This window comes from Pseudorasbora parva, chromosome 14, assembly GCF_024679245.1.
Source record: "Pseudorasbora parva isolate DD20220531a chromosome 14, ASM2467924v1, whole genome shotgun sequence".
NCBI lineage: Eukaryota > Metazoa > Chordata > Actinopteri > Cypriniformes > Gobionidae > Pseudorasbora > Pseudorasbora parva.
Window position 1 is genome coordinate 2,097,464 of NC_090185.1, and position 24,847 is coordinate 2,122,310.

Here is a 24,847-nt window from a genome sequence, read left to right on the forward strand (position 1 = left end):
AAGGCTCTTTTTTTAATGGTTAGATTAAGGGGCAGTCGGCCCAGCTCCGGCCTGCATGCGTTGTTCGGTGTGTTTCTGTGGACGTGGAGGATGTTTCGACAGAACTCTACATGTAGGCCTTCTACAGGGTGTTTGTCCCAGACCTTATGGCTGAAGTTACTCGCTGGGCCCCAGACCTCACTTCCGTACAGTGCAATGGGCAGGATGACGCTATCGAATATCTTTGTCCAGATTCTAATGGGGATGTCTATTTTAAATAATTTCATTCGTATAGCGTGCAGGGCTCTGCGGGCTTTTGCAAGTAATGTTTTAATTGCTAATTTAAAGTTTCCAGTGGGTGTTAAAACCAGACCAAGATAATTATAATGTAAAGTGTGTTGAATTGTGCTGTTGTTTACAGTAAATATATGTTTATGTTCCAGATTTCTGGGTTTCTTCTGAAAAATCATGATCTTAGTTTTTTGGGAGTTGACTTCTAAGGACCAGTCCTCGCAGTATTTAGTTAAGATGTCAAGGTTTTTCTGGAGGCCTTCTGGTGTTTTAGACAGAATTAGTAAGTTGTCTGCATACAGTAAATATCACTCACTCACACACTCACTCACACACTCACTCACTCAAACACTCACTCACTCTCACACTCACACACACTCAAACACTCACTCACTCACTCACTCACACACTCACTCTCACACTCACTCAAACACTCACTCAAACACTCACTCACTCACTCACTCACACACACACACACACTCAATCACTCACTCACTCACTCACACACACTCACTCACTCTCACTCACACACTCACACACACACTCACTCAATCACTCACTCACTCACTCACACACTCACTCACTCTCACACACACTCACTCACACTCACTCACTCACTCACTCACACACTCACTCACTCAATCACTCAATCACTCAATCACACACTCACACTCAATCACTCAATCACTCACTCACACACTCACACACTGATGATCGGCCGATGACGGACAGATGATCAACAGAAACTGACCAATGAGATCATCAGGGCGGGCTTTAGACGATGACGGACCATAGACCGTAAAAAAATATGGACGACTCGACATCATCCATTTCCGCTTGCCATATTTGAAGCTTTCAGGCGGCCTTGCACGGCGCGGACATCTTGGGACCGAGTCTGCGCAGTAGCGATTTCGGGACCGGAGTTGCGCAGTAGAGCGCAGGAAGTAGAGCAGGAAGTACAGTCGCGATATCAAAAGCCCGCCCACACTCTCGCAGATGCAGAACAATTAATTATGTTGGTGTGAAATAAACAGTTATGGAAATGTAGAAATTAAAGCTAAAGCTCCAATCTGCTCCCAAAAATTTCGAAAAAAGTCCGTTAGTGCCTCAGTGACAACTTCACTCAGAGAAGCCGTCAGTCTCAGCTGTCAATCATGACGTCACACACCCCGTTTTTATAGCATCAAATAACTAACTCAAAGTAAACTTATTTTTTAAAACGAACACCTGAAATGAAATCATCGTGTTGATAACTGCCTTCAGTGACATAAACTAACTTTGGGGGGAAATTTTTGAAGTGTAATTTTATTATTTAGTTTGCCTCGCGTCCATTAGAAATCACAGAGGGGCGGCTATACTGGGACCGGTCACCGGGGGGCAATCGAGGCGCGAAAGCTTCAGTAAATGAGAGGGAGACTGCAGGCTTGTGACGGACAGATGATCAACAGAAACTGACCAATGAGATATCAGGGCGGGCTTTAGGCGATGACGGACAGATGATCTACAGAAACTGACCAATGAGATCATCAGGGTGGGCTTTAGCCGATGACGGACAGATGATCAACAGAAACTGACCAATGAGATCATCAGGGCGGGCTTTAGCCGATGACGGACAGATGATCAACAGAAACTGACCAATGAGATCATCAGGGCGGGCTTTAGACGATGACGGACAGATAATCAACAGAAACTGACCAATGAGATCATCAGGGCGGGCTTTAGACGATGACGGACAGATGATCAACAGAAACTGACCAATGAGATCATCAGGGCGGGCTTTAGACGATGACGGACAGATGATCAACAGAAACTGACCAATGAGATCATCAGGGCGGGCTTTAGACGATGACGGACAGATAATCAACAGAAACTGACCAATGAGATCATCAGGGCGGGCTTTAGACGATGACGGACAGATGATCAACAGAAACTGACCAATAAGATCATCAGGGCGGGCTTTAGACGATGACGGACAGATGATCAACAGAAGCTGACCAATGAGATCATCAGGGCGGGCTTTAGCCGATGACGGACAGATGATCAACAGAAACTGACCAATGAGATCATCAGGGCGGGCTTTAGCCGATGACGGACAGATGATCAACAGAAACTGACCAATGAGATCAACAGGGCGGGCTTTAGCCGATGACGGACAGATGATCAACAGAAACTGACCAATGAGATCATCAGGGCGGGCTTTAGCCGATAACGGACAGATGATCAACAGAAACTGACCAATGAGATCATCAGGGCGGGCTTTAGCCGATGACGGACAGATGATCAACAGTACCGTAATCATCACGTCATCATGGGGCTTGGGTTATATTTGTTCTAATCCTAAACGGAGAGCTTGTTCGTATCTGCATCACCTTCACTATTTCTCTCAGAAATGATAATCATGTTGGGTAAGTACTCTGTGTAACATTAAATTCTTTTATTTTTTTACAACACCGGCAAAGATCGTTTATTCCAGCGCGTGTATGGGGGGGTTTCTCCAGGAAAAAATGGCGTTTGGGGGTAAAATGTGTGTTATTTTGGCAAGGTTGCTGCTATAATTCACACTCATGGGTCTATATATCACATAATAGTCGCTTCAACCCGCGGACATAGAAAACAACCCGCGAGCTCTGTTTACGTCGCTTCATTGCTCTAATTGGTTGTCGGTCTGTCCAATTGAGGTCTTTCCTGGTTCAGTTGAAACGCCCCATAATCACAGCCCAATGGAGCATCAGACTCATATTCTGACTAGAATTGAGGATGACCACGTCAGGCTAATTGACATGCATTATACGAGCAACGGTTGAGTTAAAAATCTTCATTTGTGTTCTCCTGAAGAAACAAACACACCTACATCTCGGACGCCCTGGGGGTCAGCAGATAAACATCACAGGCTCATTTTTGGGTCAACTATCCCTTTAATGTGATTTGATTTAAAACTTATTGCTTAAAATGCAATCAATAACTTCTTTGTAATGTTTTTGTTACACCGGCTCCGCCTCGGCCCTTACTCACACCAGCTACGCCAATTGTTACATTTATAATAATGTACATTTGTAATGTAATGACATTTTACCTACTCCTAACCCTACCCTTAAACTAATCCATACCACCACACCTGTCCCTAACCTTGCCCATATCCCTCCTCAATATCAGCAAAAGTGTTTTGCAATACAATATGAACGCAGTAAGTACATTGTACTTTTTTTAAATTCAGGTACATAGTAGTTAAGGCCACTGTCGTGTTTCTTAGTTTATTGCATAAGTAAACAAAACACACCAACGTCTGTCGACTTTCAATATAACCTTGCCTTTATTCCCTCACTCACAATGCCCCCTTGTGGGCGGAAACATTATCCAGGGTTAAATGGACTGCATTTATATGGTAAATGGACTGCATTTATATAGCGCTTTTATCCAAAGCGCTTTACATTTTTGCCTCACATTCACCCATTCATACACCGACGGCGATGTCAGCCATGTAAGGCGCCATCCAGCTCGTCGGGAGCAGCTGGGGTTAGGTGTCTTGCTCATGGACACTTCGACACTTGGTCAGGTGGAACCGGGGATTGAACCACCAACCTTCTGGTTTGTAGACAACCTACATGAACCACTGAGCCACTGCCGCCCCGCCCCGGGTTCAAATTATGAAAACATTATGTAGTTCCCCTACATAATTATCCCACATCTCCCCTTTTAACACATAAAACAAAAATAACCATAAAGCATTGAGTCGTCGATATCTTATGCTTAGTAGACATTGCTTAGAACACACCCCAACAATAAGCAATAAACAATCTTTTGTACCGATGAACATTACCTGAAAACTGTTCACTTCAAACTACAAAAATTATGATAAGCACAGTGTTAACGCTTACCCATATACTTTTTCCTAACATGACCGCAATATTTCCCCCTTTCTATTTTTGTTTTCTTCTTTTTTTGCAACCGGGGTAATCTGTCAGACCGCTATGATCAGATGATAAGAGTAAATCATTTGTAACTAATTAGAGCAGTCTCAGTACTATGATACGGTCTAAATCCTGACTGGAAATCCTCACATATACCATTTATTTCTAAAAAAGTAACATAATTGTGAAGACACAGCCTTTTCTAGTATTTTTGATAGGATCAAGTTGCGTTTTTTTAATAAGTGGGTTAATTATAGCCAATTTAAACGTTTTCGGTACGTATCCTAATGTCAAAGATGAATTAATGATATTAAGCAGAGGATCTATGACCTCTGGAAGTATCTCTTTTAATAGCCTAGTCGGTATAGGGTCAAGCATACATGTTGTTGATTTTGATGATTTAACAAGTTTAGCCAATTCTTCTCCTCCTATAGCAGTGAATGAGTGTAATTTTTCCTCAGTGACACTACAATGCTCTGTCTGAAGTGATACTGTAATAGACGGCTGCATGGTTATAATTTTATTCCTAATATTATCAATCTTACTAGTAAAGAAGTTCATAAAGTCATTACTGCTGTGTTGTTTACAAACGTCAGAAGTTGAAGCTTTATTCTTTTTTTTTATTTTAATTTTTATTTATTTTTAATTTAGCCACCGTAACGAATAAATACATTGGGTTGTGTTTGTTTTCTTCTAAAAGAGTTGAGAAATAAGCAGATGTAGCAGTTTTTATGGCCTTTCTGTATGCAATCATGCTCTCTTTCCACAAATTGCGAAAAACCTCCAGTTTTGTTTTCTTCCAGCTGCGCTCCTTTTTTCTGGCTGCTGTTTTAAGGGCCCGAGTGTACTCGTTGTACCACGCCGTTGGATTATTTGCTTTAATCTTCTTTAAACACCGGGGAGCAACTGTGTCTAAAGTGCTAGTAAAGAGAGAGTCAATAGTTTCTGTTGCAACATCAAGTTCCTCTCGGCTATCTGTAATGCTGAGGAGATGGAACTGATGAGGAAGATTATGGACAAAGCAATCTTTAGTCGCAGCGGTTATCGTCCTGCCATATTTGAAGCGAGGGGATGGCTTTGCAGCCTTAGGTAAATTAAGTATACATGATATTAGGTAATGATCTGAGATGTCATTGCTCTGCTGCAGAATTTTAACAGTATCGACATTTATTCCATGTGACATTATTAGATCTAAAGTATGATTAAGGCGATGAGTGGGTCCTGATACGTGTTGTCTAACTCCAATAGAGTTTAGAAGGTCTCTAAATGCCAATCCCAATGCGTCTTTTTCATTGTCTACGTGGATATTAAAATCACCAACAATTAGTACTTTATCTGCAGCCAGTACTAACTCTGATACAAAACCAGCAAATTCTTTGATAAAGTCTGTATTGTGCCCTGGTGGCCTGTATACAGTAGCCAACACATATTTCAAACTGGATTTATCATTTACACTACACAACGTTACATAAAGCACCAAAACTTCAAAGGAATTATATTTGAAACTAGACTTTTGCGTAATACTGAAGATATTATTATAAATTACAGCAACACCTCCCCCTTTACCTTTCAGACGTGGCTCATGTTTGTAACAATAATCTCGGGGGGTGCACTCATTTAAAGTAATGTAATCGTCAGGTTTTAGCCAGGTTTCTGTCAAACACAGCACATCTAAGTTATGATCTATAATCATATCATTGGCAATAAGCGCTTTTGGCAAAAGGGATCGAATATTCAGCAACCCGAGCTTTATCATTTGTTATATCTGTTGTTTATTTGTTGGACATCAATTAAATTTTTACTGTTGAATGGTTTTGATGTTTTTTTGTATTTACTAATTCGGGGAACAGACACAGTCTCTATATGATAATATCTAGGTGAAAGAGTCTCTATGTGCTGGGATTTAGCTGACTTTGGTGACGTGAGACAGCTAGCAGACGGTTGGTTTAGCCAGTTTGTCTGCTTCCTGACCTGGGCCCCAGTGAGTCAAGGTTTAGCTCTAAGACAATGTGCCAAATTACTAGAGAGAAGAGCAGCACCAGCCCAGGAGGGATGAATGCCGCCTATCTTCAACAGGTCAGGTCTGCCACAAAAACTTTTCCAATTGTTTATAAACCCATGTTATTTTGCAGACACCACTTAGACAACCAGCCATTGAGTGATGATAATCTGCTAACTATTTCATCACTCCTTTTAACAGGGAGGGGATCAGAGAAAAATACTGCCTTTGACATTGTACTTGCGAGTTTATACACCTTTTTAATGTTAATTTTGGTGATCTCCGACTGGCGAAGTCGAACATCATTAGTGCCGACGTGAATAATAATCTTAGAGAATTTACGATTAGCTTTAGCCAGCACTTTTAAATTTGCTTTGATGTCAGGCGCTCTGGCTCCCGGTAAACATGTGACTATGGTGGCTGGTGTCTCTATTTTCACGTTCCATGTAATAGAATCGCCAATAACTAGGGCACTTTCAACAGGATCCTCAGTGGGTGCGTCACTGAGTGGGGAGAACCTGTTTGATGTTCTGATCAGAACGGAAGAGTGTTTTTTTGATCCGTGACTATGCTTTCTCATCGTCACCCAGCCCTGCTGCGCGGGCTCAGCCGGAACCAAACAATGAGTGTTCACTAAGCTAGTCGCATCCAAAGCAGTATCTAAAGCTGGTACATTCTCACTACTCTCACATAAAGCTTGGATGCGTGTCTCTAAATCTGAAATCTTCTCCGTCAGCCTGATTAATTCCTTACATTTATCACATGTGAAGCCCTGTTCGCCAACGCAGATAGATATGCTAAACATGTAGCATGCAGTGTAAGTGACTATGACAGGAGAAGAAGACATGACTTACCGTATTTGTTAATGAATCTAAAACTTACCACAGTTGTTTGATGGAGTCTATTTAATAATCCAACTCACCACAGTTGTCTAAAGAACTCAGAAAACAGGAGACCCGGATGCTGGGATAGAAAGCTACCAGGCTAGCAAAAAGCTAACGTGTGGTAGTGATACAGATTAAAAGCTAGGTATGTCAAATTTAACTTGAAAGGCTATATTTATATAGCCTTTATATCTTTTTACGTCTGAGAGTTGTACCAAGACAAATTCCTATCAACTTGTTGACATGGCAATAAATTATTGAATTGAATTGATATATTAAGCAATATATGGTAATGAGTAAGTTATATTTAGCAGTGTAAATAACAAAGAAAATATATCAAATAGAGATTCAAACACAACTATACAGAGCTACAAACACTGAGGCAGGCAGCAGCAGCAGGCAGACAGGAGCAGGGGCGGAGCCAGACGATGTAAACATTCGGGGCTTAGCCCAAACCTAGGGGGGTCCGGGGGCATACTCCCCCGGGGAGATTTTTTTCCATTTACATCAGCTAAATGCACTATTTTTCAGGCTGTTTGAGATAATAGAATGCTTAAAAATCTATATATTATCTGGGAAAATAAGTTACTCAGTAAAAAAAAAATTCACCCAGTAGAGCCTACAACCTGTATGGTATTTAACTGTTCTCCAGCTGTAGTGAATCCAAAACACCAAACATGTTAAGGATGACTCATTTTAACCCCTGGCAAATAAAAAAGGCAACCATTATCTGACTATTTTTAAGTTAGCCTGCATAGGTAAAATTGGAATTTGGTGTAAACATCATTATTAATCTTTAGAGTTCAGTTTGGTTTACTTTGTGCTTAGCTGACAAATTTGCTACATCAGAATCCATGACCAATCAGATGTTGTTTTCGGCTGCAAACTTTCACGGTTGGTTAGTTCTACAAAGGAAATGCCCATATTTGGATTAGACAGTGCTGCGTGTGAGACTGAGAGCTTTATAATGATACCAGGCATGACATGTTTCTGTGAATGGAGACGGCACGAGAGCTCGCGTTAGAGTAACTTTGGATGATTTCAGGTAGAAATCTAAAGGCGCACGGTGACAAAATATAATAAAATTACCACCTTAAATGTGTAATGTTGCCTTTTTTTATTGTGACATGAAAGCTTACATGTTAAGGGAGTGAACTGGCCCAAAATCTCAAAATTGACTGTTTTCACCTGTCGTGTCTCGCCTTAATAAGTAAAACCTAACGTTAACTCTAGCTAGCCAGCAATACAGTCATGTAACTCAAGTGTTAAAACAGCGGATTCACAAACCTGCAACACTTTCGTCTGATGCATAATCTCTCTCTGGCCGGTGAGGTTTAGTGTTCCTTTTAAAAAAAATTTGTAGTGTCCATGTTAACTATAGTTAACTACGACGCCGGTGAAATACAAAAGCCCGCCAATCCCTGATGACAACGACGAAGAAGAAGATGTATATTCTTCTTCGTTAGTTTTTATTGGCAGTTGGCATTGGCAAACAAGCTGAGTGATGTGCGACGCATTGCCGACTGCCACACACACACAGACACACACACGGTAAAGGAGCTTTTGTTTCATTTTTTGCCGCTCCATTCTGAAAGACTGAGAGGAAATTAAACAAAATTATTATTATTATTATTATTTACTAAAAGATTCGGGGCTTTTGACAAAACATTCGGGGCTTAAGCCCCATTAGCCACCCCCCCGCTCCGCCCCTGGACAGGAGCAATCGATCAGGAACAATCAAATCCATGACGATTCACATGCGAATGACGATTTGCACGCGAATGACGATTTGCACATTCACATTCAAGGAAAACTTGTACATTTTGAAACATTTAAAAGTTTTTGTGCACATCTGTAAATCTACAAATTGTTTGCATTTGTGAAGTGTATTTTATATTTTATATCACTTTATTTTGTGCATGTGAATAGTTTTTTTTTTTGTGCACGTGAATTTGGTTTCATACATGTAAAATTGGCTACACACGTGTGCATTGTGTTTTTTACATGATTTATTAATGAGTCTTTTCTGTCTCCATACATCTGACGAGACTAACACACACATCAGGAACCAATCGATCTGTAGCAGATGTTTCCAGTTGAGTCACAATGTAAACATTTAAGTGCCACACACATTAGAGAATGCGCAGTCTGTGACACACACGACACACAGAAAGATGCGCTCTCTTTCTTTCACGCTTTACCAGTAACAGACACAATTATGCCAAAATGCCAGTTTTGTTGAGTGTCCTTATAAGTGCAGTCTTAAATTAGTTAACCTGTTAAGTGTTACTGGCCCACCGGTGGGCCCATTTGCCACTGCATGTTTAAAACAATTATATCCTATATTTATTCTGATCTAATGTTGACAAACTAAATATCATATCGAAAGCTTACGAACTCAAGATTCATCCTGTGAAAACCGTTTTGAAATCGGACCTTGCTTTACCATGGAAACGGTGCTCTAAATTATTCTAGCGGGCTCCTCCCCAAAAGGCGTCGTCATATTTCATAATTATTTAACTACTTCATAATGAAAACCTTTTCTAATCTTGACAAAACACATATCGTCGGAAAGGTCTGAGTCTCACTGTTCTATATCTACAATTTGTGGTACACACCTAAACAAAATCTCATGGGAACTTTCAAATTTGGAACACAAATTGATTAGACATATGGCTTTGATTTGATAGTCATTTTAGAGTACAAATTATTTTGTAACATATATTTTTTATATTAAATATTAAATATCTAGTACAGTATATTTGATTTACAGTAAATTTAAACTTCCATAACTTTTTTATACTTTAATTTTTTGAAGGGATTTCACTTGAGCAAGTTGTGAAGTACAACTGAAGAACAACTGAGTTGTGAAGAAATGAGACAGCATGTGAGATCCGCTTACTGGGCGACAGCGGAAGATCTTAAAGTGACAGTAACCATTTATGATGACATGAATTTAAAGAACAAAAGTAATAACTCACTGCTGTTGACTAAAAAACTTTTGTAGCATTAATAATGTTTAATCTATATGTAATTTATAATTTATGCAGTGCATACTGTTTTTTCTTTTTCTGTATTGTTATAGAGATAAGAGGATACAGCACCCGCTCAGAAGTGTCCTGGGTTTTGATACCCAAATGTAGACAGGTATGGTTTTGACATGACTTGACATTTGTGCTTATTTCTGTTACTTTTCACATTTTCCTAGCCTAAAGTCTGATTACACTGTATTCAGCACAAACTCTGCTGCACTAATATGTGAGCAGCATGTGTGTGTGTTTTACAGTCAGACACCTGAGGTAATTATATCATGTGTTTGTGTTTTCTCAATGAGGACATGGTTAAACCCATGAGGACATTTGTGTAGTTGATCATGTTCTTGTGCATGGAATGACCATGAGTGAAGTTGGTCTACCGGCTCATCTAGCCTTTTATAAGTTCAACGCCACTTTTAAACATTAATGTAAGAGCGCAGTGAATTATCATTTAAGAAACTTAAAGTAAACCATTGCCTACTGTTGGCTAATATTTCATAAATCATTGAGGAAATGTTCCTGCATATATTTGTAAGTAATTTGATTCTTACCTGAGCTTGACGCCATTTCAACACAGCTACATTATTTGTATACCAGTGAATTGTGAAATTTCACTGGTATCTACAATTATTTATTTGTATTACAAACATAATGTTCTTAGGGCCTATGGACCCCTAAAGTAGCCTCAGTAGGGTTGCCACCCGTCCCTTGAAATACGGAATCGTCCCGTATTTTTAGGGAAAATGACGCGTCCCGTATCAAAGCAATACGGGACGCGATTTGTCCCGTATTTTACATAGGTCCACCCGCATTGTGTGAAGACACGTCCTATTCTGCCCCTAATTGGGTCGCTGCCGTCGTTGGTTTGTTTGATTGGTTTGTTTCAGGTTCACTGGTCGTGAATCACGGCCAATCAGAGTCAGAAGAGGTATAGGTTCTTTTCTATATGGGCAGAATCCATTTGAAACGATGGCGGAGGCAGGTCCAAATACCTCCGCGTCCAGCTGTAAAAGTTTCCGAGCAGAAACGCAAGCGGATGCAGAGGTACAGACGAGAGTGGGAAGAAATAAATATTTGACTGGAAAGTGTCCGCGGCAATGAATACCAAGCCAATTGTACAATAATTATTTGTCGGCGAGTGTTTTCGGTGGCGCACGCTGGCCTGTCAGATGTGAGACAGCATGCAACGGGAGAGCAACATTCACTAAATGCAAGAGCTCACCGAAATCAAAGCACTGTCGCACAGTTCTTCATACCTCAAGCATCTCCTGAGGCAGACAGTGTTATGTTTTTTTTTTTTTGTTTTTTTTTTATCACCTCAATTTTTTGATTGATAACGTTAGATTTCATAAATGCTGCCTATTAAGAAATAATGTTAATAATGTAGGCTACATTAATGATGTTATGGTATGATTTGTTTATTAAGGTTAAGTTGTATAGTCAGACACAAGCATTACTTTAATAAGAGATGATTATTATATATATATATAATCAAAATAGGACCTTTTAGGAATAAAATAAACAACTATTTGTTATGCTTAACAAATTATAATTGCATCATCCAATACTATAGAATTAACAATAGACTATAAAAACGGAATAATACATAAATATATTTACTTAACTTACCAAAAATAAAAATGTTGTTTAGTGTTTTATTAAAATAAGAAATGATTGTAGATATTATGGTTTCACTGTTTGGATGGTGTTACTGCAAACAATGACAAATATTTTAGTCAAAATCTTTGTTCACAACACTATAAAATTACTCGAGTTAATTTGCAATTTCTTATCCTACTCCCCTCTAGGTTACAGCAGCTGAGTTTGTTTTTCATTGTCATAGCTGTGTATTATACTGAGTGCATCTGTTCACACTGATTTCAATAGCAGATATCCTATTATAATGTCCACTGGTATCAATCTTAATATATATATATATATATATATATATATATATATATATATATATATATATATACAAATTAGGTTTTAAGTTATGATATACGACCACTGCACTGGCACACCATCGGGACTGTGGTCATCGTGGCCCCGAGGGGTGTGGCCACCGGCAGGCGTCCCTTATTTTTCTGTATTGAAGGTGGCAACCCTAAGCCTCAGCCACCCCAGGTATAAAAGTCTAGATCCACCACTGCTTCTTCTGCACACTTCTCACAGATAGAGAATATACTTTTAGGGCGTAGTATAAGTAGGCAAGTCAGCCTTTCTAAACTCTGTCTATCCACATGTTAGACAAGTTTGAAGGAAGAGACAAAAGCCTGAGGTGGGGAATATTAATGTTCTTTATTATTGATCAGTAGAGAGAACAGAGTTGAAGAAGCAAAGAGAGACTAACTCTCTCAATCTTTATATAGTATGTGTGTGTTAGGCAAGCAGATCGTTCTTGTTTCCAGTTCAGTAAAACAGGAAACAGGTCTGGCAGATTGAATCGTCTGAAAAGGGACCCTAGCCTTTTAGTAAGATCAGAAAAATCAGATAGAGAGAAAGGAGAATAGTACATTAGTACATGTGATACACCTACATCAAGTGTTATTATAGTAAAGCAAAAGCTACAGAAAAATGACTGCTTTACAACATCGTCCTGTGACGTTAAAAAACATTGTTCTTGAGATCACACAATTATAAAATTAAACAACAATAGCAAACATTACAAGAGCTAGAAAAACTGGAATATGATAAATGATTAAAAGTATAAAGTGTTTAAATGATTAAATTGAATAATGAAATGAAACCCGATTATATGATTAAATGAATAGCAAAAGCAAAGAAATTGAAACGTATGTATGGTGGCTCTCTCGAAGCACACACACTATCATGAATCCTCAGATAGCTCTAATATGTTTCTTTATGGACGTCTATTGCTAACTTTGACAATGTTTTCTGTCAGTAAGAACAGATCGGATCAAATATGCTGAATAAACAGAGAAAACAAAGGAAAAGACATTAACAGCCATCTTAAAACGGCATAATGAATTAAGAAATGTCATGCATAAAAATAATTTTAACTTGCATTCTTTGAGTTTGTCTGTTTCTTTTCCATCTTTTCTGTCTTTTAAGGTCTGCAATAATTCATGTTGTTTAATCAGGTTTTAAAACTCAAGTTACGTAATAAGATTACTTTTTTAAAGCGTCTGCTAAATGCATTTTTTTAACTAGTAAAGTAATGCATTACTTTTAAAATTTACAACAAAATATCTGAGTTACTTTTTCAAATAAGTAACGCATTTATTGACTGACAGCTCTCCTGTCCCAATGTTGAGATAAATCATAAGTGTGGAGTCGTTGTGTGTAAATATGATGGTTATTCTAGTCCTATAGCATTCATTTACTAATCTCATTTGCACAAAAATAAAAACAATTAAGTACTCATCCAAATTAATGAATTCAGTGAAATGCAAAATCAGAATACTAAGCAAACCTCCAATAATTAAGCATGTTAAATAAATCAAATATTTGTATGCATTCAGTCTCACTTTATTGACCGATGTATTGCTGCTGACCTTTAAATGATTCAGTTAAATCGTATGCAAAAAAGACTTTAGATATTGTGTTTTTATTGGGGCAGTAAGTGTTACCTGAGGATTATTGTCTACTTTAGATGTGAAAGGGTCTTTACATTTACTCAAAAATAGAACTTTTTTGCTATATAAAAAAACAAGCCCAGCCCAGGTGAAAAAAAGTAACACAAAAGTAATCTAACACATTACTTTTCTTAAAAAGTAACGCAAAAGTAATCTAACACATTACTTTTCTTAAAAAGTAACGCAAAAGTAATATAACACATTACTTTTCTTAAAAAGTAACGCAAAAGTAATTTAACACATTACTTTTCTTAAAAAGTAACACAAAAGTAATCTAACGCATTACTTTTCTTAAAAAGTAACACAAACGTAATCTAACGCATTACTTTTCTTAAAAAGTAACGCAAAATTGTAATGCATTACTTTTCAAAGTAACTTTCCCCAACACTAGACATTTGTTGGGTGTTTTTTCTTAGACAAGTTCCTGTATTTAACCAATATTGATATGGAATATCTGATTTTCAAACATAACATTAACAAAAATTATCTATCTAGTAACATTTTCTTATTGTATAAGAGTAACATTTTGGAAGAGAACGTTTGCTTGACCTATTGCTTATGTTCTGAAAAAATTGTGTCTAGGTCTATAAAAATCTGCTCCTGGTGGATCTGAAGAGCCCTGATTAACTGAACACCTCTTCACACTACAGTAGACAAGTGCCATAATAGTTTGCGCTCATCAATAATGAGGAAGATGTTTCACATGACATAACACCGTTTTTCTTGCTTTCTTTTCTCGTCATATAGATTTTCAAGCCTCTCCTTGAACTCCTGAACGTGCTGATCTTTCCTCTTGTTGAATTTATTCAGTTCTTCTTCTTGTTTTCTGGCTTCTTCTCGATGTTTCTTCTTCATCTCCTCTATCTCCTCTTCATTTTTCTGTTTCATTTCATCACACTCTTTTTCTTCTCTTCTTATTGCTTCCCTCTCCTCTCTTTCTCTTCTCTTGATCTCTTCTTCTTGCTCTCGTTTCAGATCTTCCATCATTTTCTCCCATCTCTTTCTCTTCTCCATTTGTCTCTCTTCATCCTCTTGTTTTCTTCTCTCCCACTCCTCTTTCCTCTCTCGCTCCAGCTGCTCATAACGGCTTTTCACTTCATTTTTCTCTTCTTCACATTCTCTCTCTTTTTCTTCTCTCTCTTTGTCCTGTTTTTCTCTCTCCTCCTCCATCATCTGTATTTCTTCTTCTCTCTCAGCGTCAAATGTCTCTCTCCTTTTCTCCAGTTCTTCTTGTTTTTCTCTCAGCTGTTCCTTGTGTCTCTCTTTTATCTCTCTTTCCTTTTCCTCTTGTTCTCTGATCTGTCTTTTATTCTCTTCTTCCCATTCTCTCAGCTGTTGTTTAATTCCCTCTTGTTTCTCTTTGTCATCTTCAGCCTCTTTTATTTTTCTCTTCCATTCTTCTCTCTCTTTGTCTTCTTTTTCCTTCCTCATTTGTTCCTCTGAATCTCTCTGTTTCATCTCCTCTTCCTGTTTTCTTCTTAACTCTGCCATGACGTGTTCCTGCTCAGTTTTCATCTTTTCTTGATCTTGTCTGTATTTATTTTCTCTTTCTTCTCTTTCTCTTTCCTGTTTTTCAGTCTGATTTTTAATCTCTCTCCCAATCTCTTCTACTCTTTGATCATATTCCTCTCTTTGCTGTTTTTCCTCTTCAGATCGTTTCTGATCCTCCATCTCCAGTTTCTCCTGCTCTGATTTTTCTTTCTCCTCAAACTTTCTCCAGAGTGTTTCCTGTTTTTCTCTGAACTTGTTCTCCAGCTTCCCTCTTTCATCATCTGTCTTTTGTTTCTTCTCCTTCAGTCTCTTTCTCATGCGTTTAACTTCCATGTCATATTTGTCTTCTAATTTTTCAACTTGAGCCTGATTTTTCCTTTCCTTCTCTTCTATCATTTCTCTTCTCAGTTCATCAGAGATCGCTGCCTCAAACATCTCATTAGTGAAGTATTGGCCCTCATTAGATTCCTTCAGCTCTTCTATCATCTTTAAGAGCTCAGTAACTTGTGTCTGATCTTGTGTTTCTCTGTTATTAAAGGCCAGGAATCTGTTTCCACAGTCACTGATCAGTTTCTTGAGTTCCTCATTCGTACTTGTCTCTACATATTCTTCAATTGTTTGTTCTTTCAGTTCATCTCCTCTAGTGAAGAGAACAATGCTGAACTTTGCTGCTTCTGGGCCAAAGATCTTCTTTATCATGTCTAAAGTGTCTTGCTTCTCTTGAGTGATTCTTCCCAAACTCACCACAATAATGAACACATGAGGTCCAGGAGCGGACAGAGAAACACTTTTCATTATTTCTTCCACCACCTGTTCTTTTTTCATTAATGTCATGTCAAAGAGTCCTGGAGTATCAACAACAGTGACTGATTTACCATCAACTTCGCCAACTTCCTTCTGACAAATAGTGGTCACCAAACTTTTACTATCTTCACTTCGAAATTCTTCTATTCCAAGGATCGTGTTTCCTGTGGAACTCTTTCCATTTCCTGTCCTCCCAAACAGCAAGATTCTCAAACCTCCGGAATCTGACGGTGAATCTTCATCATCTGAAAATAAAAATAATAGAGTTTAGAGATTAACAACAATTTATTCAATTTGGGACCCTGAGCAGCAAGTGTTAAACTCAAGCCTAAAATGTAAACGAATGTAACAGTCCATCTCAGTGGTTCCCAATGTTTTTTGAGTCGCCTCTTCTAAATCCATTATCCAGGTCTCTTATCACCCGCATTAAATAAAGTGCAGTTTAATTTAGGGCTGGGCGTTTTTTGTTTTCTTTCTCAGATTAATTTGGTTTTAATGGTATGCCGTGATTTAATTTTTTGAAAAAAATTAAAGTTTTGAATAAATGTTTTAGCAAACATTACATTTAGACATGTTGACAATACAGCAATTAAAACATTTAAGAGAAGAAAATGATCCAAACACATGATTGCGCGACTGATGAACTGCTTCAGACAGAATGCAATATTGCATTGAAAACGTTGAAGAATGGGAAAAAAGCAGATATTAGACGTAAGTTGAACTTTCTTCTGACTTGAGAGCTGTGTTTTAAGAATGTGCTTTCATGAGTGAGAACACGTCCGCCAAACATAGAAACAATAAAATCTCAAAGGAATGCTATAACCTTTAAAGAACTACTACTGACCAACATGTCATTTTGCTGCAGTCAGGTCAAGTTACTTTTATTTATACAGCACTTTTATAAGTCCAATTGTTTCAAAGCAGGTTCACAGTGTTAACAGGATTAAATAATGCAACAGAATTAGATTTGGCTGTACAGTCGTTCTGGAGAAAACGGTGATGTTATCAGCTTATTTCAATTATCATATAGTGTCAATGCGGGCAGATCGGTAATATGGTTGAAAATTTAGTGACCCCATCAGCCAGAGACAATGGTGGCAAAGAACCAAAAGTCCTCCAGGGCATGATGGAGAAAAAAACCTTGGGAGAAACCAGACTGAGTCAGGGTGCCAGTGATTCTGGCAACCTTACAGGTTAGAAGTCATTTTAAATCAATAGATATTCGTAAGATTATTCAAAAGATTAGAGTCGTCACGCCGGAGACGGGTTTAATGAGGATGTCGTGATGATGCATCATTTACAGACAAAATTTACCCTGGATACAGCTCTGTATTCACAAACTCTGCTACAATAATATGTGAGCAAACTGGATGTACATGTTTGCATTTTGTTTTCTTTTGTTTTCTTTTTTTTTAGAAAATAATGATCATGCATGGATTCTAAGTTTTGGGGGGTCTTGTGAACAACATACTGAATGGTTGTTTACAAGACTTTTGAGTTATCAATTTTGAGGGCCAGTAGTATTTCTACAAAATGGTGTGATAATCATTTTGACAACTCATTCATGAACAACAATATAATGATTTAAAATTTGCAAGTCAGTTTTTGTGTAAGCACTGCTGAATGCGTGGGGGTTATCATGGCCATGAATATTTAGTTTAGATAGATAGATAAAGTTTTATTGAAAGATTTGAATCTTTTTTATTGTAATTCCTCTATCGAGCAACTAAATGTTGTGCCTCACAGGACCATAGTGCTACATATATTAACATATACAGTACCAGTCATGATACATTTTTTTATATTTTTGAAAGATATCTCTTATGCTCATTAATCCTGCATGTATTTAATCAATACAGAAAAACAGTAATATTGTAAAATATTATTACAAGTTAAAATAATGGTTTTCTATTGTAATATACTTTAAAATATTAATTTCTGTGATCAAAGCTGAATTTTCATCATTACTGCAGTGTCACATGATCCTTCAGGAATCACTCTGATTTGATGATTTATCAATGTTGGAAACTGCTGTGCATCTTAAATGATTAGTTCACTTCAGAATGAAAATGTCCTGATAAATTACTCACCCCATGTCATCTAAGATGTTCATGTCTTTTTTTCTAGAGTCAATATTGTTTTTGAGGGAAACATTCCATGAGATTTATCATGTTTGTGTGACAAGTATTCACTAAGTTAGAGTCTCAACTTCATTGAGAGAAAGGCGACAGGTTTCGCATCATGTTTGCTTTCTTTATTTTGCAAAAAGCACAATTTTGTTTTTAAAGTAGGAACTGAACAGATTCAAAACATGTATAAGACTTGTCTGTATGACCATTATCAACAGAGTATTTTGAATCTTTCACATTAGAAAAAAAAAACGAGGTAGTATTGCTGTCACAATTCACCAGTGTGAGTGCCCGTGATCACCACCAGAGGGCACTCCACCCCGGACTGTCACTCCATCACAAACTACATTACCCATAATCCTTTCCCCGGACTCATTAGCACTCAATGTTCACACCTGTGTCTCATCACCTCATCTCATCGCCTATATAAGTCTGGTTATCTCTGTCATTCATTGCGAAGTCTTGTTTAGTGTCAACTGCATTTCTGAGCGTTTCCCTGGTTTCATGTATCTTAGTCTTTGATTTCTTGCCTTCTCTGTGGATTACCCTTTTGCCTGTTCCTTCTGTTTTGTTTGCCTTTTCGGACTGCTTGCCTGTGTATGACCTTTTGCGTGTTTTATGGACTACGACTTTGGATTACCCTTCAATAAATACTGCGTTTGGATCTTCAACCTTCTGTCTCAGAGCAGTTTGTTAGAGAAGGTGATGAGACAGTTTTAAACAGTGAGTGCTAATGAATCCAGGGAAAGGATTATGGGTAATGTAGTTTGTGATGGAGTGACAGTCCGGAGTGGAGTGCCCTCTGGTGGTGATCACGGGCACTCACACTGCTGAATTGTGACAATTGCCGGCACGACCAATAATACAGGTGTTATTTATTGCTATTCCCTTTTGGTTAATAAATATTATTAAATATTTTATATTATTTCTGAGTATATAGCATGTTTAAGATATGTTTGTAAAATATTTGCCTTCATATTTCCTGCATATTTTGTTTTACATTTACACCATGATAATCAATCCAGGTGTGGTGCACTTATAATAAAACTTTAACCAGATGGTTAATAAAGAGAATGTTACCTAATATTGTAGTTATGTTTTTAAAGTTGACAAGTTAAACGTAAAAAAATTGAAATCAAAATTGTTAATCAGTCAATCGTTCTGAAAAAAAATCAAGATTAAATTTTTTTTGCCATATCGCCCTGCCCCAGTTTAACTTTCTTTTCTAAATATTCCCTGTGTTTGTAATAATAATAATAATAATAATAATAATAATAAATAGATTAAATACATTAGTGATTTTTCTTTAAAAAGATCAAAATGATAAACAATGCATATTGATTTTCATGGCCTTCATTGCTCATATTTATAAATCTGACCTGTGTCTGTTTTCTGTGTCTCTTCTTCTCTTTCCTCTTGTTTCTGTTTCTCCCATTCCTCTCGTTCTCTCTTCATCTCTTCTCTTATCTCTCTCTCCTGATCCTCTATGTCTTTAATGTCTCTTTTATATTGTTCTTCTCTTTCTCTAAATTCCTCTTCTATTCTCTTTCTCTCTTTAACATGATTCTGTCTTTCTTCTTTCATCATCATCTTCATTCTCCCTCTCTCTTCTTCATATTTGGACTGAAGATCTTCTCTCTCTGTGTGTTGTCTTTGTCTTTCTTTCTGTTTCTGTCTCTCCCAATCGTCTCGTTCTCTCTTCATCTCCTCTCGCATCTTTCTCTCTTGTTCCTCTATGTCTTTAATGTCTCTTTTATATCGTTCTTCTCTCTCTCTAAATTCTTCTTCTCTTCTCTTTCTTTGATTTTGTATTTCGTCCTCCATTGTCATCTTAATTCTCTTTTTCTCTTCTTCATGATTGTTCATCAGTTCTTCTCTTTCTCTCTTCAGTTTCTCCACTTCATCCTTCAGCATCTTCTGTTGTTGTTCTTGTATTTTTCTTTCCATGTCTCTGAACATCTTACATGAGTAGTAGCTGTCTCCGTTTTCTTTCACCATGTCGTCAATCTTCTTCAGTAGATCAGACACTTGTGTTCGGGCTCCAGTTTGATTATTATTGAACACGTGGTATCTGTTTCCACACTCATTAATGAGGTCTTTAAGGGCTGGATCAGGATTTTCCAGCCACTGTTCAATGGTTTTTTTCTTCAGATCATCTCCTCTGGTGAAGAGCACAATGGTGTACATTAATGATTTCTCCCCAAACGTCTCTTGGATGATCTTCACTGATTTTTCCTCTTCTTGAGTGAATCGTCCCAGTGGTATCAGCAGGAGAAACACATGTGGTCCAGGCAGGATCATGGAGATGGAGTTGGTGATTTCTCTCTTTATTTCCTCATTAGTAAGTTCAGTATCAAACAGTCCTGGAGTGTCGATCACAGTCACGTGTCGGCCGTTGATTTCTGCTGATTCTCTCTGACACTCTTTAGTAATTGACTTTTGAGATGTGTCTGAGATAAATGCTTCTCTTTCTAAGATGGTGTTTCCTGTTGCACTCTTCCCAACTCCAGTTTTTCCCAGCAGCACAATCCTCAGATCATCTGCACTCTCATTTGAATCTAAAAATAGATCAAATAAAAATGTTAAACATTATATTGCATTTCAAGAAGATTGTCAGTCACCTATGGCCACAGATAATGTATAATTTAAATTTAAGCATCTTGTGCTAATCAGATGATTTCTTCTGAACTCTGCATGTAGTGTTATTGTTTCATCTCACAAATCTGTGTAGACTTGAGCTATCATGGAAAGTGTCTGATTTTCTGATCATTACCTTTTGACTGAAACCACGTCTCTAGTGAATGGATTCTCTTTTTCATTTCTTCAAATTTCTGCATTTTTTCCATCTGTGCATCCCATAATGTCTCTGTGGAGAAACAAACTCCACTATTTGCCTGAACCATCTGCTCCAGTTCCTCTATCAACACGGACACGTGTGTGTTTGGGCCAATGAGAAGATGCCGTCCTCCAAAACTCTCAATGACAGACTGTAGTTCTTCATTTAGATCTGCTGTCTGATGATCTGGATTCTGGTGTATGAGGATCATGAGGTGTTTGTTGATTCTTGAGCTGAATATTCTCTGGATCTTCTCCATTTCTGCTTTGTCTTCATTATTAATTGGACCATCAGGAATAATGTTGATGAAAACATGAACTCCAGGATCACAGAGAGACACACAGCGGAGCGACTGACGCCTCACTTCCTCCTCTGAGAGCTGAGAGTTAATCAAAGCTGGAAGCTCCACCAGAGAGATCAGACGTCCATGAAGATCCACGTCTCTCCTCACACACTCTGAGCTGAGCTCTGATCCGCTCTCGCTCTGGTTCAGGATCAGGTTTGATATGAAGGATTTTAATCTTCTGTCACTCCCACACAGAGCCAGATTCAGCTTCACACCCTCTGGAACTGAAAAAGGAAAAAACTAGTTTAACAATGAGGTTTTTAAGCATTCACATCATGTCGGAATAACTCTAATCACGACTGTAATGTAAGCTACTAGATTCCAGTAACAAGTAAATTACTAGTTACAAGTAAAAACGTCTCGTTTATGTATGGTAACCCTCGTTCCCTGAAGGAGGGAGCGTAGACGTACGTCGGACGTCACCAACGAATTGGGATCACTTCAGGGAGCCCCGATCAGCTTCGAGATAAAGAGAACTGGCCAGTGGTGTGCGTACTTTGCATATCGCAACCCCAACCCCAACCCCAACGCGGGTACAAGGCGGAAGCGATCGCCACGCACATTGTTTTTCACTGAGGAGCCAAACTAGTGACTCAGCCTGCAGTGATGGTACAGCAACTGTGGCGACAGGAAATACGTCTCCGTTCCCTCCTTCAAGGAACGAGGGTTACCATATGTAACCGAGACGTTCCCTTTCAGTCGGTCACGTTCGACGTACGTCGGACGTCACCAACGAATTGTGATCCCTTGGAAAACGCCACAGTTACTAGCACTTCCAGCGCCCAGCGAAGAGCCCCTCAGACCCCTCAGGCCAGTGCCAGGTGGGAAAACTCACGCAGGGAGTGTCACACTGCTGTTCCGCAATACCAACTCAGCAGACTATTGAATAACGCTGGGAAAGCATGCCCTGGGGGGCCGCTGCAGAAGCCACATCCTGCCCAGAGGGAGTTACCATGTGGAGAATAAACGTATGGACTGGCCGTGGGCAGTACAACATATAGAAGTTCCAGGGGTGGCCCTGGCCATTATAAGCAAGGGAACAACACAAGACTAAGATGGCAGAGCCCGAGGGAAAGACATGGGCTCGCCGTAGGGACCACTACCGTGGAAGAATACACATATGGGACCACCGTGGGGGTCACAACATATGGAACCCAGCCTAACACAAATTCCAACAATGCATATGAGTGTTAGATCTAGCGTCGGACGCTCCGCCACGTCCGACTGCCGGGGGTTGCGGAGGACTCGAAGGTTCCCCTTCTTTAGGGGAACTCGACTGGAGCAGATAAGAACACGTATCCGTTCTGTGGGGAAGGGGGTGGCGCAGCAAGCCGACACTTGCTGAAACACACTGCCCTGGGGCCAGTGGCGGAACAGAAAAAACAGAACAAAGGATTCTCCCCCAGCCTTCCTCCGGGGGAAGGAGTGGTGCTGCAGCCATCTCCTGAAGAGCAGATTCCTTCATCTCTGGGCGGCCCGTCTCAGGTCTCTTACGACGGCGCTTGCCACCTGGCTTGGCAGCGGCCTGAGCGGGCTGGACGTCCTTCCCGCGTCCAGCTCCATGGCCACGGTGAGATGTAGGGTGCTGTTGGGCTGGGGCAGGAGCGGCGGCAGGTGGATGTCCTCTGCAACAGCAGGTGGAGGTGCTGCAGCCGGGCAGGATGTGTTTGTTGGCCTCTTTCTTCTTCTGGGCGGCCGACAACTTGACTGCATCGCTGAACAACCCGGTTGGCGAAATGGGGGAGTCATGAACCGATACTTGTCGGCCTCCTTCATGTCGGCCAGGTTGAGCCAGAGATGTCGGCCCTAGACCACTAAGGTTGACATCGCCTGACCAATGGCACAGGCGGTGACTTTCTTCGCCCGAAGGAGCTCTGGGTCAGGCCTACCCTTGTGCATGTCCATGAGCGCCTGGGCCTGGTGCACCTGGAGCAGGCTCATGCCATGCAGGGCAGACGCGGCCTGTCCACAAGACCTGTAAGCCTTCATAACGAGGTTGGTAGAGAACTTACAGGCCTTGGACGGGAGACGTGGGTCACCGGGCCAATTGGAAGTGGTCGCCAGACACAGTTGCATCACGACAGCCCACTCAACCGGCAGGGTCCCCACGTAACCCTCGGCCTGCCCGCCATTGAGGGTAGGGAGGAGGGAGGAGCCACCAGGTCTGTTTCCGGCACTGAAAGGCGCCGTCCACGACCTAGTTAGCTCCTCATGCACCACCGGGAAGATTGGCAAGAAGAAAAAAATATAATTAATATATAAATAATTAAAATAAATAATAAAATAAATAAGAATGGCACCAGTGCGAGCTGCCCCAAGAAACCAATCATCCAACCTAGAAGGTTCGGGACGTGGTGGAGGGTTCCACTTAAGCCCAGCCTTTTTGGCGGCCTGGGAAAACATAGCGGACTCAACCATTGCCACTCTCCCAGAGGGAGGCAGTACAGCTGAGTCTTCATCCTCCCAGGACTGAAACTCCTCCGATGCAGTGATTGACATCTGCTCATCCACGGTTGCCCCGAAAGTCACAACTGGACGCCTATGGGAGGGGCCAGAAGCTTCTCGCGGAAGCACCACTGGCTGCGGAGCTTCTGAGGGATCAGGGGCCTGCTGAGCGCACTGAGCGTAATCATCGGATCACCCCGGGCATCCGTCGAAGTAGGTCTATCCTGCTGTTGGGCAGGAATAGCACTAGATCTAGGTATGCGGAAGGGGACCCCACCTTCCCGAAGGTAGGTGAGTCTCGATCTAAGCGCCGAGATAGTCATGTTCCTGCAGTGGGAACATGAACTATCCACAAACGCCGCCTTAGCGTGCTGAATGGCCAAACATGTGAGGCAGCGATTGTGACCATCAACGGGTGAGAAGGAATGACTGCATCCATAAACATGCATGAATGACATCTTGAAAAAGCACCCGTGTTGCTCTTTTTGTAAGGAAACGCTCTTTTAAATGTGGGAAAACCGCGACAAAAACACAGGAAAAACAGCAGTTGTGTTTGCTGCCACGGTGAGCATGCGGTCGCACTGTTGTGTGCTGTAATGCCAACACGAGTGTCCTCTCTTACTGAATAGCAGTAGTATTGTCTTTGACCTGAATGCTGCTCATTTCCAAAGTGAATGACAATGTGTGTGGCGATCGTTTCAGCTTTATACCCACGCCGAGATATGCAAAGCACACACGCCAATGGCCATTGGCCAGTTCTCTTTATCTCAAAGCTAATAGGGGCTCCCTGATGTTGTTTCAAACGCAAAGGCTTTGTAGTAGAAACCCACACGATAAAAATTAATAAACTTGAAATGACTTTAAGGGCAACTTCAGGGCACCCCCTCATCCATCTGTTGTAGGTGAACCAAAAACAACTGATTCCAGCTCTCAGTGATGCGCTGTTGGACACCAAGCATGTAGTTTTAATTTTTTAACACAGTTTCTTTTCATTAATTTGGGCGGTGCACAATTGTGACAAGTACTTGGTCAGTTTCGGTGGAATTTCAACTGACTATGGCAGCTGCACGTGGAAACTCGGCTCGCACAGGCCGTGCTAAG

At 39.9% G+C, this 24,847-nt stretch overlaps 2 protein-coding genes across 2 annotated transcripts in view; both read right to left on the reverse strand.

Annotated features, from left to right (window-relative positions):
• Positions 1–21,306, reverse strand: part of LOC137040788 (golgin subfamily A member 6-like protein 25) — a 138,108-nt gene extending 116,802 nt beyond the window's left edge. The window contains exon 1 of the mRNA XM_067416560.1: positions 20,893–21,306. Within this exon, the coding sequence (XP_067272661.1) occupies positions 20,893–21,214 (322 nt within the window). The 5' untranslated portion in view covers positions 21,215–21,306. The remainder of the gene's footprint in view (positions 1–20,892) is intronic.
• LOC137040695 (GTPase IMAP family member 8-like) lies at positions 14,395–20,815 on the reverse strand. The gene is made up of 3 exons (XM_067416468.1): positions 20,809–20,815; positions 19,554–20,677; positions 14,395–16,224 (listed from the first exon to the last, which is right to left on the reverse strand). Exons 1-3 carry the CDS (start codon positions 20,813–20,815, stop codon positions 14,395–14,397), a joined length of 2,961 nt encoding a protein of 986 aa, XP_067272569.1.
• Positions 21,307–24,847: the final 3,541 nt, after the last annotated feature.